Source organism: Podarcis pityusensis (assembly GCF_964106645.2).
Source record: "Podarcis pityusensis genome assembly, chromosome: 2".
NCBI lineage: Eukaryota > Metazoa > Chordata > Lepidosauria > Squamata > Lacertidae > Podarcis > Podarcis pityusensis.
This window is the reverse complement of record NC_138029.1, coordinates 14,113,123-14,125,314: the sequence shown is the minus strand read 5'-3', so window position 1 is coordinate 14,125,314 and position 12,192 is coordinate 14,113,123. Positions and strand designations below refer to the sequence as shown.

The 12,192-nt window shown below is 47.9% G+C and overlaps 1 protein-coding gene and 2 long non-coding RNA genes across 5 annotated transcripts in view; 1 reads left to right on the top strand and 2 right to left on the bottom strand.

The window, feature by feature from the left end:
* Positions 1-12,192, bottom strand: part of NFE2 (nuclear factor, erythroid 2) — a 31,128-nt gene that overhangs the window by 3,465 nt on the left and 15,471 nt on the right. Inside the window, exons 2-3 of one of the 3 annotated variants that reach the window (XM_080994830.1) lie at positions 9,299-9,381; positions 6,872-7,084 (exon numbers count right to left, since the gene is read on the bottom strand). In XM_080994830.1, coding sequence (XP_080850956.1) covers positions 6,872-7,084; positions 9,299-9,349 — 264 coding nt within the window. In that variant the 5' untranslated portion in view covers positions 9,350-9,381. Of the gene's footprint in view, positions 1-433; positions 566-6,871; positions 7,085-9,298; positions 10,844-12,192 lie in introns of those variants that run through there. The other 2 variants (XM_080994831.1, XM_080994832.1) reach the window with 2 other exon arrangements.
* The window catches only part of LOC308471264, a 91,414-nt gene that overhangs the window by 67,960 nt on the left and 11,262 nt on the right, over positions 1-12,192 (bottom strand). The window lies entirely within an intron of this gene.
* LOC308471227 lies at positions 1,919-4,993 on the top strand. Its single transcript, XR_013982816.1, has 2 exons — positions 1,919-2,057; positions 4,759-4,993. It is a non-coding gene; the product is annotated as an uncharacterized lncRNA (long non-coding RNA).

Sequence of the window (12,192 nt, the reverse complement as noted above, 5' to 3'; positions counted from 1 at the left end):
AGACCTTGTGGGGGGCCAGACTATATTTTTTTGGGGGGTGAATGAATTCCTATGCCCCACAAATAACCCAGAGATGCATTTTAAATAAAAGGACGCATTCTACTCATGTAAAAACACGCTGATTCCTGGACCATCCGCGGGCCGGATTTAGAAGGTGATTGGGCCGGATCCGGCCCCCGGGCCTTAGTTTGCCTACCTATGATCCAGAGATTCAGAAAGCAGAACTTAGAACCCAGGAATTCTGGCTCTTGTTCTAAGCTGTTTCCCGACTGCTGATCCCTTAAGTTCCAACTTCCATGCAAATGAACTCCTGTTCCCCCTCTCGGTTTAACTCCTTTGATTCCACCTACACCTTCCCGTTCCTTTTCCAACAGAGGCCTCCGTAGGTAGCAGCTTTCTCCTAACAATTTTCTCTCCCCAGCCATCTATTTACCCGGCACGTTGCTCTTTGATTACTGAATAGGTGGTGTTCCAGTCTGAGCATCCCTCAGTCACAACCCTCATCTACTCATTGGCACAGCCTTCTGCTGCAAGCATGCTATGCAGGGGCGGAAGAGGAGCGAAGGAGCCCCTGCGCAGGTGCCTACCTGGCGGAGATGGATGGGTTGATAGCATTCCCCCTAAGAACAAAAGGGCGATTCATCTCATCAGACAGATCCCGCATTGTGCACCGTTCCTCCCCACCTTGCATCTCCCCAGGGTCAGGTGCTGAATGGGGCAGTGTTGGGAGAGCCATCATGAAGGAGGCAACTGTGCGCAGTGGATACCTGCCCCTCTGCTACTTACTTGGTCCACGCCTCCGTGGAGGACCTAAACCCCCCCATGCAGAGCTCCAACGCTGTCTAGGATGCTACATATTCCTCCTTCCTCTCCCTAACAGCTCCTCCTTTTGCACATTAGCTCTGAAGGCAACTCCGCGGAGGTCAAGGAGACCTGCTCCCAGGCAAATGCAGAGAGGGCTGCCATCTTTGCTTCAGCAAAAAGTTTCACGCTCATGCAAGACATGGGAGGATTTCAATCTTGCATTCTTCTGAGGTTTTGCAAAAGGACAAATAATGATAAAAGGAAGGCAGCTCCCCCCACTTTGAAGCAGCAGGGATGAGTGACGAAAAAGGAGGAGGCAGAGTAGAGTGGAATGCCCTCCTTGAAGGAAATTGCTGGAGTTCTCTTTTAGGGGGCAAGGGTAAAGGTAAAGGGGCCCCTGACCATCAGGTCCAGTCGTGGCCGACTCTGGGGTTGCGGTGCTCATCTCGCTTTATTGGCCGAGGGTCAGCTTACGGGTCATGTGGCTAGCATGACTAAGCCGCTTCTGGCAAACCAGAGCAGCGCATGGAAACGCCGTTTACCTTCCCGCCAGAGTGGTACCTATTTATCTACTTGAACTTTGATGTGCTTTTGAACTGCTAGGTTGGCAGGAGCAGGGACCGAGCAATGGGAGCTCACCCCGTCGCGGGGATTCGAACCGCCAACCTTCTGATCGGCAAGTCCTAGGCTCTGTGATTTAACCCACAGCGCCACCCGCATCCCATGGGGCAAGGATACACTGCAGATATTCATTGGTGGTTTCACTTGCTAGTTTTATAATCTCTAATACTAATGCTGCAGATGACAGTGCTTCCATCTCCTTCTAAAGCTCTTTGCTATCCTGAGCAGGAGAAAGACAAACAGGAAGCTGAGAGGGATCGGAAGGAGCCCTGTGGCCTTTCCCCTGGGGGTGGGGAGGGCTGCCCCCGCCCAAATGCCACAACCTCCCACGATAAGGTTAGCAGACATCCCCGTTTTCCGGGGAGAGTCCCCGGATTTACAAACCAGTTCCCATACAAAACCCATTGAAGCTGAAAAGTATCCCCAGATTCATTGGAAAAAATCTAGTAACCTTAACTGCAGCAAAGGAAAAGCAACACTCAATGCGTAGTTAAGGGCTATTGTGACATCAGCAGCCAATCCCATCTCTGCCCACTGTTATGTAACAGAACCTGAAGACTGGTGGGGGGGCTTGCAAGATGTTCACAGTACTTTCACTACTGTCTCTCAAGTAGCACAACCGCCCTGTTAAGGTAAACCAATATGATCATCCCCTTATTGCAGGTGAGTTGTGCACATATATCCTTTGTTGTCTCTGACATAATATAAATGAGCAGCAGAGCATCCAGAGTGCAGAGGAAAATCCTGAACGTCACCCCACTTCACCTGTTGCAACCTTGAAGAACTGCATCAGACTATGATTGATTGCTGTAGGATCTAGGAAATCTGGTTGCCCTGTCTTGCACCTTGGAGGAACTGCCTATAGGCTTACATTATAATACCTGACTATACCAGGAAGTTTTAGCATGTCTTACTCTGGTGCATAGGGGACGTGGGTGGCGCTGTGGTCTAAACCACTGAGCTTTGGGCTTGCCACTCGGAAGGTCGCCAGTTCGAATCCCCGCAACGGGGTGAGCTCCCATTCGGTCCCTGCTCCTGCCAACCTAGCAGTTGGAAAGCACGTCAAAGTGCAAGTAAATAAATAGGCACCACGCCGGCAGGAAGGTAAACAACGTTTCCGTGCACTGCTCTGGTTTCGCCAGAAGCGACTTAGTCATGCTGGCCCAGTGGCGTAGCGTGGGGGGGTGCAGGGGGGCCCGGCCGCACTGGGCGCAACATCTGGGGGGGGCGCACTCGCACTCGCAGCTCTCTGCCCCTACCTGGCTCACTCATTCTCTCTCACTGCAGTGCTGGCTGTGCAAATCCGATCCGAGCCGCTGGGTCGCCGCCCACTGTGGAGTGGGTGGGTGCCAGGCGTGCGGTGCGGAGAGAGAGCGAAGGACTATCTGGGGGAGGGACAGTGCAGCGGCCGCCCAGCGCAGCGCTGAGCGCGGGAGAGAACCACACCAGACCAGACCAGGCAGCAGCAAGAAGAAGCTGGCAGCGGCGGCAGGTTAGGGGTTAGGGGGCGCAAATTACTTGCCTTGCCCCGGGTTAGGGGGCGCAAATTACTTGCCTTGCCCTGGGTGCTGACAACCCACGCTACGCCACTGTGCTGGCCACATGACCCGGGAAAACTGCGGACAAACGCCGGCTCCCTCAGCCAGTAAAGCGAGATGAGCGCCGCAACCCCAGAGTCGTTGAGACTGGACTTAACTGTCAGGGGTCCTTTACCTTTTTTTACTCTGGTGCATATACTTTAGCATAAGTAATAGCAATTGATGTGGGTTGTATCTGTCAAGAAATCCTTGCTCACTTGCTTGCCAGTTATTCCAATTCACAGGACGACATTTAAGGTGTCGAGCAGTGAAAGGTGTTGGGAGGGGGGACTCAAGGTTTGATTTACATTGGAGATGGCCCATCTCCCTCTGTGCCAGTGAATGTCTGTCACCTTTCCAAGTCTTCTGAAAGCTTTCCCCTGTTCAGCGGAGAAATGTGACATTGGCTCTCATTGGTCAGAAGGAGCCAGGTGTCACCAAATCCAATTTGGGCTCAGAGAGTCCTTTAAAAACTACTTCTGGCCCAGAGATGGAAGGAAGACAAAGTCACAACCAGAGAAGAATGGCTGATAAAGATGATGGATTACGTTGAAATGGTGAAAATGACCAGGAAAATCAGAAATCAAGAAGATAGAAATTTTACTAAGGAATGGGAAAAAATTGTAATTCTATCTTGGAGAACACTGTAAACAACTAAAAACTTTGGCAGGATTGTAACACTTGTAATGAAACAAGAACTATGGGAAAACAGGGATTTTTAACAAAAAGGAGAATTTTATAAGATGCAGTTGAAAAAAGATTCAGGTGGTAGCCGTGTTGGTCTGGCGCAGTAGAAATATATTTTAAAAAATTTAAAAATTGTCTAGTAGCACCTTAGAGACCAACTAAGTTTGTTCTTGGTTACAGATAGGTAGCCGTGTTGGTCTGCCATAGTCAAAAAAAAATAAAAAAATCCTTCCAGTAGCACCTTTAAGACCAACTAAGTTAGTTCTTGGTATGAGCTTTCGTGTGCAAGCACACTTCTTCAGATACACTGAAACAGAAGTTGTCATAGAAGGATCTGGCAACTTCTGTTTCAGTGTATCTGAAGAAGTGTGCTTGCACACGAAAGCTCATACCAAGAACTAACTTAGTTGGTCTTAAAGGTGCTACTGGAAGGATTTTTTTTTATTTTGTTCTTGGTGTGAGCTTTCATGTGCATGCACACTTCTTCAGATACTAAAAGCTCATACCAAGAACAAACTTAGTTGGTCTCTAAGGTGCTGTGGGTTAAACCACAGAGCCTAGGGCTTGCCGATCAGAAGGTCGGCAGTTTGAATCCCTGCGAAGGGGTGAGCTCCCGTTGCTCGGTCCCTGCTCCTGCCAACCTAGCAGTTCAAAAGCACATCAAAGTGCAAGTAGATAAATAGGTACCACTCCGGCGGGAAGGTAAACGGCGTTTCTGTGCGCTGCTCTGGTTCGCCAGAAGCGGCTTAGTCATGCTGGCCACATGACCCGGAAGCTGTACACCGGCTCCCTCGGCCAATAAAGTGAGATGAGCGCCTTTATTTGAATATAAATGTAAACTGTAAAAATCAATAGAAAATTGGGGGGGGGGGAGAAAGTCCTTTTAAAAAAAAAGGCTGTCCAAGCAGCATTGTCCTGTCCCATCATCAGGGGTACAGACCTTGACCACTCACTGGGAAACTGACCATCCTCACTGCTTACTCATAAGTAGACTGAGAACACTGTGGTGTTAGTAAATAGGTTAGAATTCGTCAAAATTTGGAGCGACTGGGTTCTTTTTGTTTTTCAGTATTCTGTTTGAACATTTGCCTTACTCTCTTATTTGGGTGAAAATTATGAGAGAGGCAAACAGCAGTATCTTCAGTGTGGGAGTCTGCTATAAACCTCCAAAGTCAGACAAAACATGGGATGACGTCTTATTATAGCAGATTACCAAACATTCAGAGATATAGTAGTCATGGGAGACCTCAGCTGATATCCGTCAGGACTCGAACTCTGCCCAAAAAAATGTAAGGTCCAACAAATTTCACAATTGCCTTGCTGAAAATTTCATTTCCCAGAAGGTGGAAAAAGCAACAAGAGGATCAACTATCTTGGACCTGATCCACACCAGCATACTGAGAAGCTTGGGTGGAAGTGACCTACTGGGATCCATTGTGCAAAGGGAGGGGAAAGCTGGATGTGGTCAGATGCACAAACTCTGGATTTTAAGAAAACAGATTTTTAAAATCTTAAGGAACTACTGGGTGAGATCCCCTAGTCAGAAATACTCAGAGAGATTAAGATGGATGGGAGTTTCTTAAAAGGTGATATATTGAAGGTACAGTTGCAAACAATTACAACAAGAAATTGAAGGAGGCGGCAGCTAAAGAAAGTGTGGCTGCATAGGGAGCTTTCAGATGGGCTGGTGGACTCTGGATGTTTTGACTACAATCCCTATCAGCATTGGGACTGATAGGAGTTGCAGTCAAAACATCAGCATGGTGAAGGCTGAGATCCAGCATTTGTTCTTCAGTTGGAGAGACAATGACTTTCTGGAAATAGCAGTGGGACAGAGAGTTCTTCGCGCAGTAATCACATGCCCTTTCTTCATCTCCCCTCTTGGCCGCTTCCAATCTCTACCAATTGCTAATTGCAGCGAAAGCCTTCTCTTAGCTGCTGCCTTGGCCAGTTAATAATAATAATAATAATAATAATAATAATAATAATAATAATTTATTATTTATACCCCGCCCATCTGGCTGAGTTTCCCCAGCCACTCTGGGCGGCTCCCAATCAAATGTTAAAAACAGTACAGCATTAAATATTAAAAACTTCCCTGAACAGGGCTGCCTTCAGATGTCTTTTAAAGATAGGATAGCTGCTTATTTCCTTCACATCTGAAGGGAGGGTGTTCCACAGGGTGCAGTTATTAAGTTTGCAGATGACACCACCATAAAGGGTTTAATAACAGGTGGAGACGAATCAGCGTATAGAGGGGAGGTCCAAAAAATATCTACATGGTGCCTAGGGAACAACTTGCACCTTAATATCAGCAAGACAAAGGAGATGGTGTTGGACTTTCGGAGGAAGAGAGGAGAACTAGCCCCACTATACATCGGGGAAGGCTGTGTGGAGAGATTCTCTTCCTTTAAATTCCTAGGAGTTTATCTCAGTGAAGACCTTACTTGGAAAATAAATACCGTATTTTTTGCACCATAACACTCACTTTTTTCCTCCTAGAAAGTAAGGGGAAATGTCTGTGCGTGTTATGGAGGGAATGCCTATGGGTGGCATGCCTACGGATTTTCCTCCTCTAAAAACTACGTGCGTGTTATGGTTGGGTGCGTGTTATAGAGCGAAAAATACGGTACAACCCAGGTGGTTAAGAAAGCCCAACAGAGACTCCATCTCCTCAGAGTATTGCGGAAGAACAATGTCAATCAACATTTGATGATCTCCTTCTACTGGTCAACAATAGAAAGTATCACGGTGTGGTACGCTGGTTTGACATCATCTGATAGGAAGTGTCTACAGAGGGTGGTGAATACAGCACAAGATATTATGGACTGTCCCGTGAATCTGCTGGATGAAATAGTGGAAGAACGTTGCCTCAGGAGAGTGAGGAAAATTCCCAGGGATGATTCACACCCTGGCCGGCACTTTCTTGATCTCCTGCCCTCAGGCAGAAGACATAGAAGCATGATTAGTCACACCAACAGGGCAAAGTACAGCTTCTATCCATGGGCTGTTAGGCTGCTGAATGAAAAGATAACAACAGGGCAACTGACTTTCAGGTATGGTGGGTGTGCATCAGTAAACAAGGGGAATTAAGACTAAGAGAGCTGAGTGGGGGTGCTCGTGTAATCTCACTGTATACAAGTTGTACAAGTGACAATAAAGTTTTTTAAATTTCAAATTACCTGCAGTTCTGAGATGGAGAGGATTTCTTGCCAGGTGAGCTCCATTTGTCCCTGGGGGCCAAGCTCCCCCCCTGCCAGGGGATTGTACAAGGGGAGGAAGGTTCCCCGAGCCCATCCTTGCTGGGGTGGGAAAGGGGGCATTTTGTCAGGCTGGGCCCTGTCCAGCCTCTGCTCCAGCTGGGTCCCCCCAAAATTAGCCGTGGCAGCAAAGTTCTGCAATGCAAAAAGAGAAAACGGGGTCAGGTGGAACTCAACCATTGTGAATCTTTCATAGGAAGAAGCCGTTGGTCTATCTAGCTCCATTGTTGAATTGAGCATTGAGTTGAATAGGATCCAAAATGCAGCAGTCTGATTGGTCCTAGAAAAATGGGATCCAAAATGTAGCAGTCTAATTGGTCTTAGAACAATAGGGTTCAGAATGCAGCAATCTGATTGGTCCTAGAACAATGCAGCAGTATGATTGGTCCGCAGGAGCCACCCAATCCAGCCCCAGGTGGAAGTGAATCCACAACCTGATTGGCCTACAGGAGAATCCCGGAATTAGCCAATCACGTGGGGCCCATTGTATAAATAATGTATATAAAGCAGATACAGTGGGGGAACTTCCATTCCTCCTCACCACTATGAGCTGAATAAAGAGCATGAAATCCACTCTCGACTCCGAGTATATTTCATCCATACTGTCTACACAGACTGTCAGCAGCTCTCCACGGTTTCAGACCAGGGTCTCTCCCAGCTTGATCTACAGACTGACCTTGGACCATCCTCATGTGAGGCCAATGCTTTTCCACTGGGCTCCAACAGCGTCACGTCATCCCACAACGTACAGCTGTTTGGAAGCAGCCTAAATGAAGCAAGGCCTCCCGAAAAGGGGAGCAGGGGTAAGAGACCATGAAGTCCACAGCTAAAATGACCTAACTGCACATCAGGGCAATGTCAACCGAGTGCATGCCTTAGGACACTTCCCAGAATCCTTTGCAACTATTTAAGGATGTTCCTTGGCAGGTACATTGATGTGGTAACAGTATCTGAAAGGTGAACATTGGAGGACCACTCATTTGTGCATCAAATCTATTTCAGTGTACAGTGGTACCTCAGGTTAAGTACTTAATTCGTTCCAGAGGTCTGTTCTTAACCTGAAACTGTTCTTAACCTGAAGCACCACTTTAGCTAATGGGGCCTCCTGCTGCTGCTGCGCTGCCAGAGCACGATTTCTGTTCTCATCCTAAAGCAAAGTTCTTAACCCGAGGTACTATTTCTGGGTTAGCGGAGTCTGGAACCTGAAGCGTATATAACCTGAGGTACCACTGTACATAACTACAACAGGTAAAAATAATAATCAGCTTTTGTTTCAGAGATGGGGGGGGGGGAACCTGAAATAAAACCTCAACCCACACCTTCCACCCAGAAGAAAAATGCCACTACAGTGGTACCTCAGATTACATATGCTTCAGGCTACATGCACTTCAGGTTACAGACTCCGCTAACCCAGAAATATTACGTCGGGTTAAGAACTTTGCTTCAGGATGAGAACAGAAATCGCATGGTGGCAGCGGGAGGCCCCATTAGCTAAAGTGGTGCTTCAGGTTAAGAACAGTTTCAGGTTAAGAACGGACCTACGGAACGAATTACCGTATTTTTCGCCCAATAGGACGCACTTTTCCCCCTCCAAAAATGAAGGGGAAATGTGTGTGAGTCCTATGGGGCGAATGCAGGCTTTCGCTGAAGCCTGGAGAGCGAGAGGCATCGGTGCGCACCGACCCCTCTCGCTCTCCAGGCTTCAGGAAGCTATCCGCAAGCCTTGCAAGCCTGGTGGGAGGTCCCGCGGGCTCACAAGGCTTGCGGGCAGCAGCCTGCAGCCCCGGCGAGTGTCCGCAAGCCTTGCGCGCCCGGCAGGAGGTCCCGCCGAGCGCGCGAGGCTTGGGGCGGCAGCCTGTCGCCCGAAGCACGGGGAGCCCTCCGGAGGGTGCCCCGTGCTTCAGGCAGGTGTGCGCAAGGTTTGGGGCGGCAGCCGCGGCGGGGGGGGGAATAATTTTTTTTATTCATTTCCCCCCCCAAAAAACGAGGTGCGTCCTATGGGCCGGTGCGCCCTATAGGACAAAAAATACGGTAAGTACTTAAACCGAGGTACCACTGTATATAGGAAACATGTAATGAACCTGGGCAATGAAAATGACAGATGAAAATGGACCGAATTAGATGTGAACACGGCTCTAGAGTTTTTGGAAGCACCAACATTTTTCGGGGACTTGGGGTAGCAGCCAGCAAGGTTAGTGGTAGACAGGAACCTGTGATTTGGGGTCTATTTCCTATAAACCTTCCACACACACACACACCCGTGCTCCTTGTCTTAGTCTCAGCTAGGCATGGGTGGGACTGCCCATCTGGTCCTTGATAAAACTCCCCCCGCTCCCCACAGGTTCTTACCTCAGAGCTGGCTCTGTGAATCTGCAGCGTGCAGCTGCCTGGATTAGACATTCATGAAGCCACGAGGGTGCCCAACTCTGTTTCTGCAAGGGAAAGATAAACAGCCTTCTTATAAGCCACAGAGCGCTTGCCCTGGAGAGAAGGGTTTGGGGGCTCTCTGGACTGGTAAGGCAGCAGGCCAAGAAGAGAGCCGGCAGAGATCAATACAGGGAGGCAGAGCTATGGGGAGAGGATAGCTGAGTTTTTTTGCCCTGGGTGTAGCCTCCAGAGGGGTGCGATTGAGGTGCTCTCTCTCTCTCTCTCTCTCTCTCTCTCTCGCTCTCGCTCTCTCTCTCTCTCTCTCTCTGTGTGTGTGTGTGTGTGTGTGTCTTTTCTGTTTTTGCTTTTGCCAAACTGGGTCTTTGACTCAGGTGAAATAAAGCTTAGTTTTTCCCCTGCAGGGAGGTAAAGAGCAGGTTAAAGAGAGAATGTTTCTGGGAATTTGGTGGGATAGGGCAGGGCAAGATTTGTCTTCCCACTTGTTATGTACTGAGTTGAATAGGATTCAGAATGCAGCAGTCTGATTAGTCCTAGAACAATAGGATTCAGAATGCAGTAGTCTGATTGGTCCGTAGGCCACCCAATCCAACTCCGGGTGGAAGTGAATCCGCAGCCTGATTGGCCTACAGGAGAATCCCACAATTAGCCAATCACATGGGGCCCATTGTGTAAATAATGTATATAAAGCAGACATTTCAGGGGAACTTCCATTCCTCACTACTCTGAGCTGAATAAAGAGCATGAAATCCACACTCGACTCCGAGTATATTTCACCACTGCTTTTTCCTTCCTTCCTTCCTTCCTTCCTTCCTTCCTTTCTTTCTTTCTTTCTTTCTCGCCTAGGAGACTGGATTTTTCATGCTAGTTTTTTAATTTGTATATTGCCTTTCTATGTTACAGTATTCAAGGCAGCTGACAAGCCTATTATACAACAATAACCAAATACATCATTGTGCACCTAAGAACACTGCTGGAACAGACCCAAATTCTGTCGGGCCCTGCCATCCTCTTTAAGAGTGCTGGACTTTGGTTGGCGAAGACCTGGGTTCAATCCCTTACTTGGGCTGGTCCCTCAACTTGCCTATTCTTGTGACTTGAATTTAATTTTAGCTGCTTTTGATATTGTGGTTTAAATGGTTAAAACCCGTCGAAGGACCTGATGTTGAAGGGCAGGTAAAAAATTGGAGCAGCGGCCAGTCTGATACAACTTAGAGAAGTCCACAAGCAGGGCAGGAGAACGAAAGCCATCCATCCACACACACACCCTCTTATTGGTCCACAGCACCTGGTGTTCTGAGGCATCGAGACTGGATTTTTGCACTAAGGAAGTGTGGAAATGCAGGAAACAAATGATTAATGGAAAGAAAGGTAAACACACCACAAGCAAATCTCGGTGAATGCAGAATAAATGCTCATTGTGTCAGGGATCAGCAAGCTTTTTCAGCAGGGGGCCGGTCCACTGTCCCTCAGACCTTGTAGGGGGCCGGAATATATTTTTTGGGGGGAAATCAAAGAATTCCTATGCCCCACAAATAACCCAGAGATACGTTTTAAATAAAAGCATACATTCTACTCATGTAAAAACACCAGGCAGGCCCCACCAATAACCCAGAGATGCGTCTTAAATAAAAGGACACATTCTACGCATGTAAAAACACGCTGATTCCTGGACTGGATTTAGAAGGAGATTGGGCCGAATCTGGCCCCCAGACCTTGGTTTGCCTACCCATGTTGTATGATCACCATGCAAACATATCAGGATAAATGCTCAGCGAAGGCTGAATATAATAATCCACATAAGCTTTGTGCAAGCAAATAAGGATGAACGCTCGAGAAACAGACTGCCTGAGGTAGTCCAGAGGCCGCTTTCGTATGTCCCTGTAAAAGTAGAAAGCAGCCCCAAAGATACTGCCCCATAAAGTGTTAAGATTCCACAGCCCACACTGCTCTGCTCCTGCAGCGGCTTCCAAGATGACAAAGTACCCGCCTGCTCATTGCGCACGTGCCCACGATGCTGTCAGAGTTGATTTATGACCCCGCAATGGCAATCTGGAGAAGCAGATTGGTTGTGTCTGGGTTGTACCAGCAGCAGCCCTTCTGACTGGGTGCCAGCCCTGAATGAAAGAGCATCATTGGGAGTTCTTGCTTCTTCCATGATTACCATCAAAGGCTGATAACAATGGAATGCAGCTGTTTCTGGGGTATGGCGAGGCAACCGCCACAGAAGAGGAATCTTTCTTTAAGCACAGGGGTCCCCAGCTGAACCATCTTCTCCGCCATGTATATTCTGTGATTCCAGGCAGCCGCACACTGAGAAAGCCCAGGAATGCTTCTTTGGCTACTGGATTTCCGAGAATCTCAGTACTGTACCAAGCTTTCCCCCCCCCCCTCCAAAAAAAACGCTAAGTTACTAGATCTTATGGTTGCAAAAGTATGCTTAAAAATAAGTGGGCGAAATTTCATCAGAAGCCTGAGGAGCTGTTGAATAAGATTTCCTGTGGTTAAGGGTGGAAATGTACCACTCCCCTTGATTAACAAAAGAATGAATTTTGCAACATTCGTCCCTGTGTTTGCACATGGAATATGCACAGTCCTGTGTTTCCAGGCCTCTTCTCCCCTTTTGAGCCATAAAAACACAACCCCAGCTACAATATATCACACCGTAGCGGGCAAGGCTGTGGCCAGGTGGCTTTTGCTGCTGCTCCCTCTTCTGCCCAAGCACAAACGCTGCGTACACATTAATAATAATAATTTTTATTTATACGCCACCCTCCCCAGCCAAGGCCGGGCTCAGGGTGGCTAACAAGCAATAATAAAAAGTTGAATGAAAAACAAGATTAAAATACAACAATTAA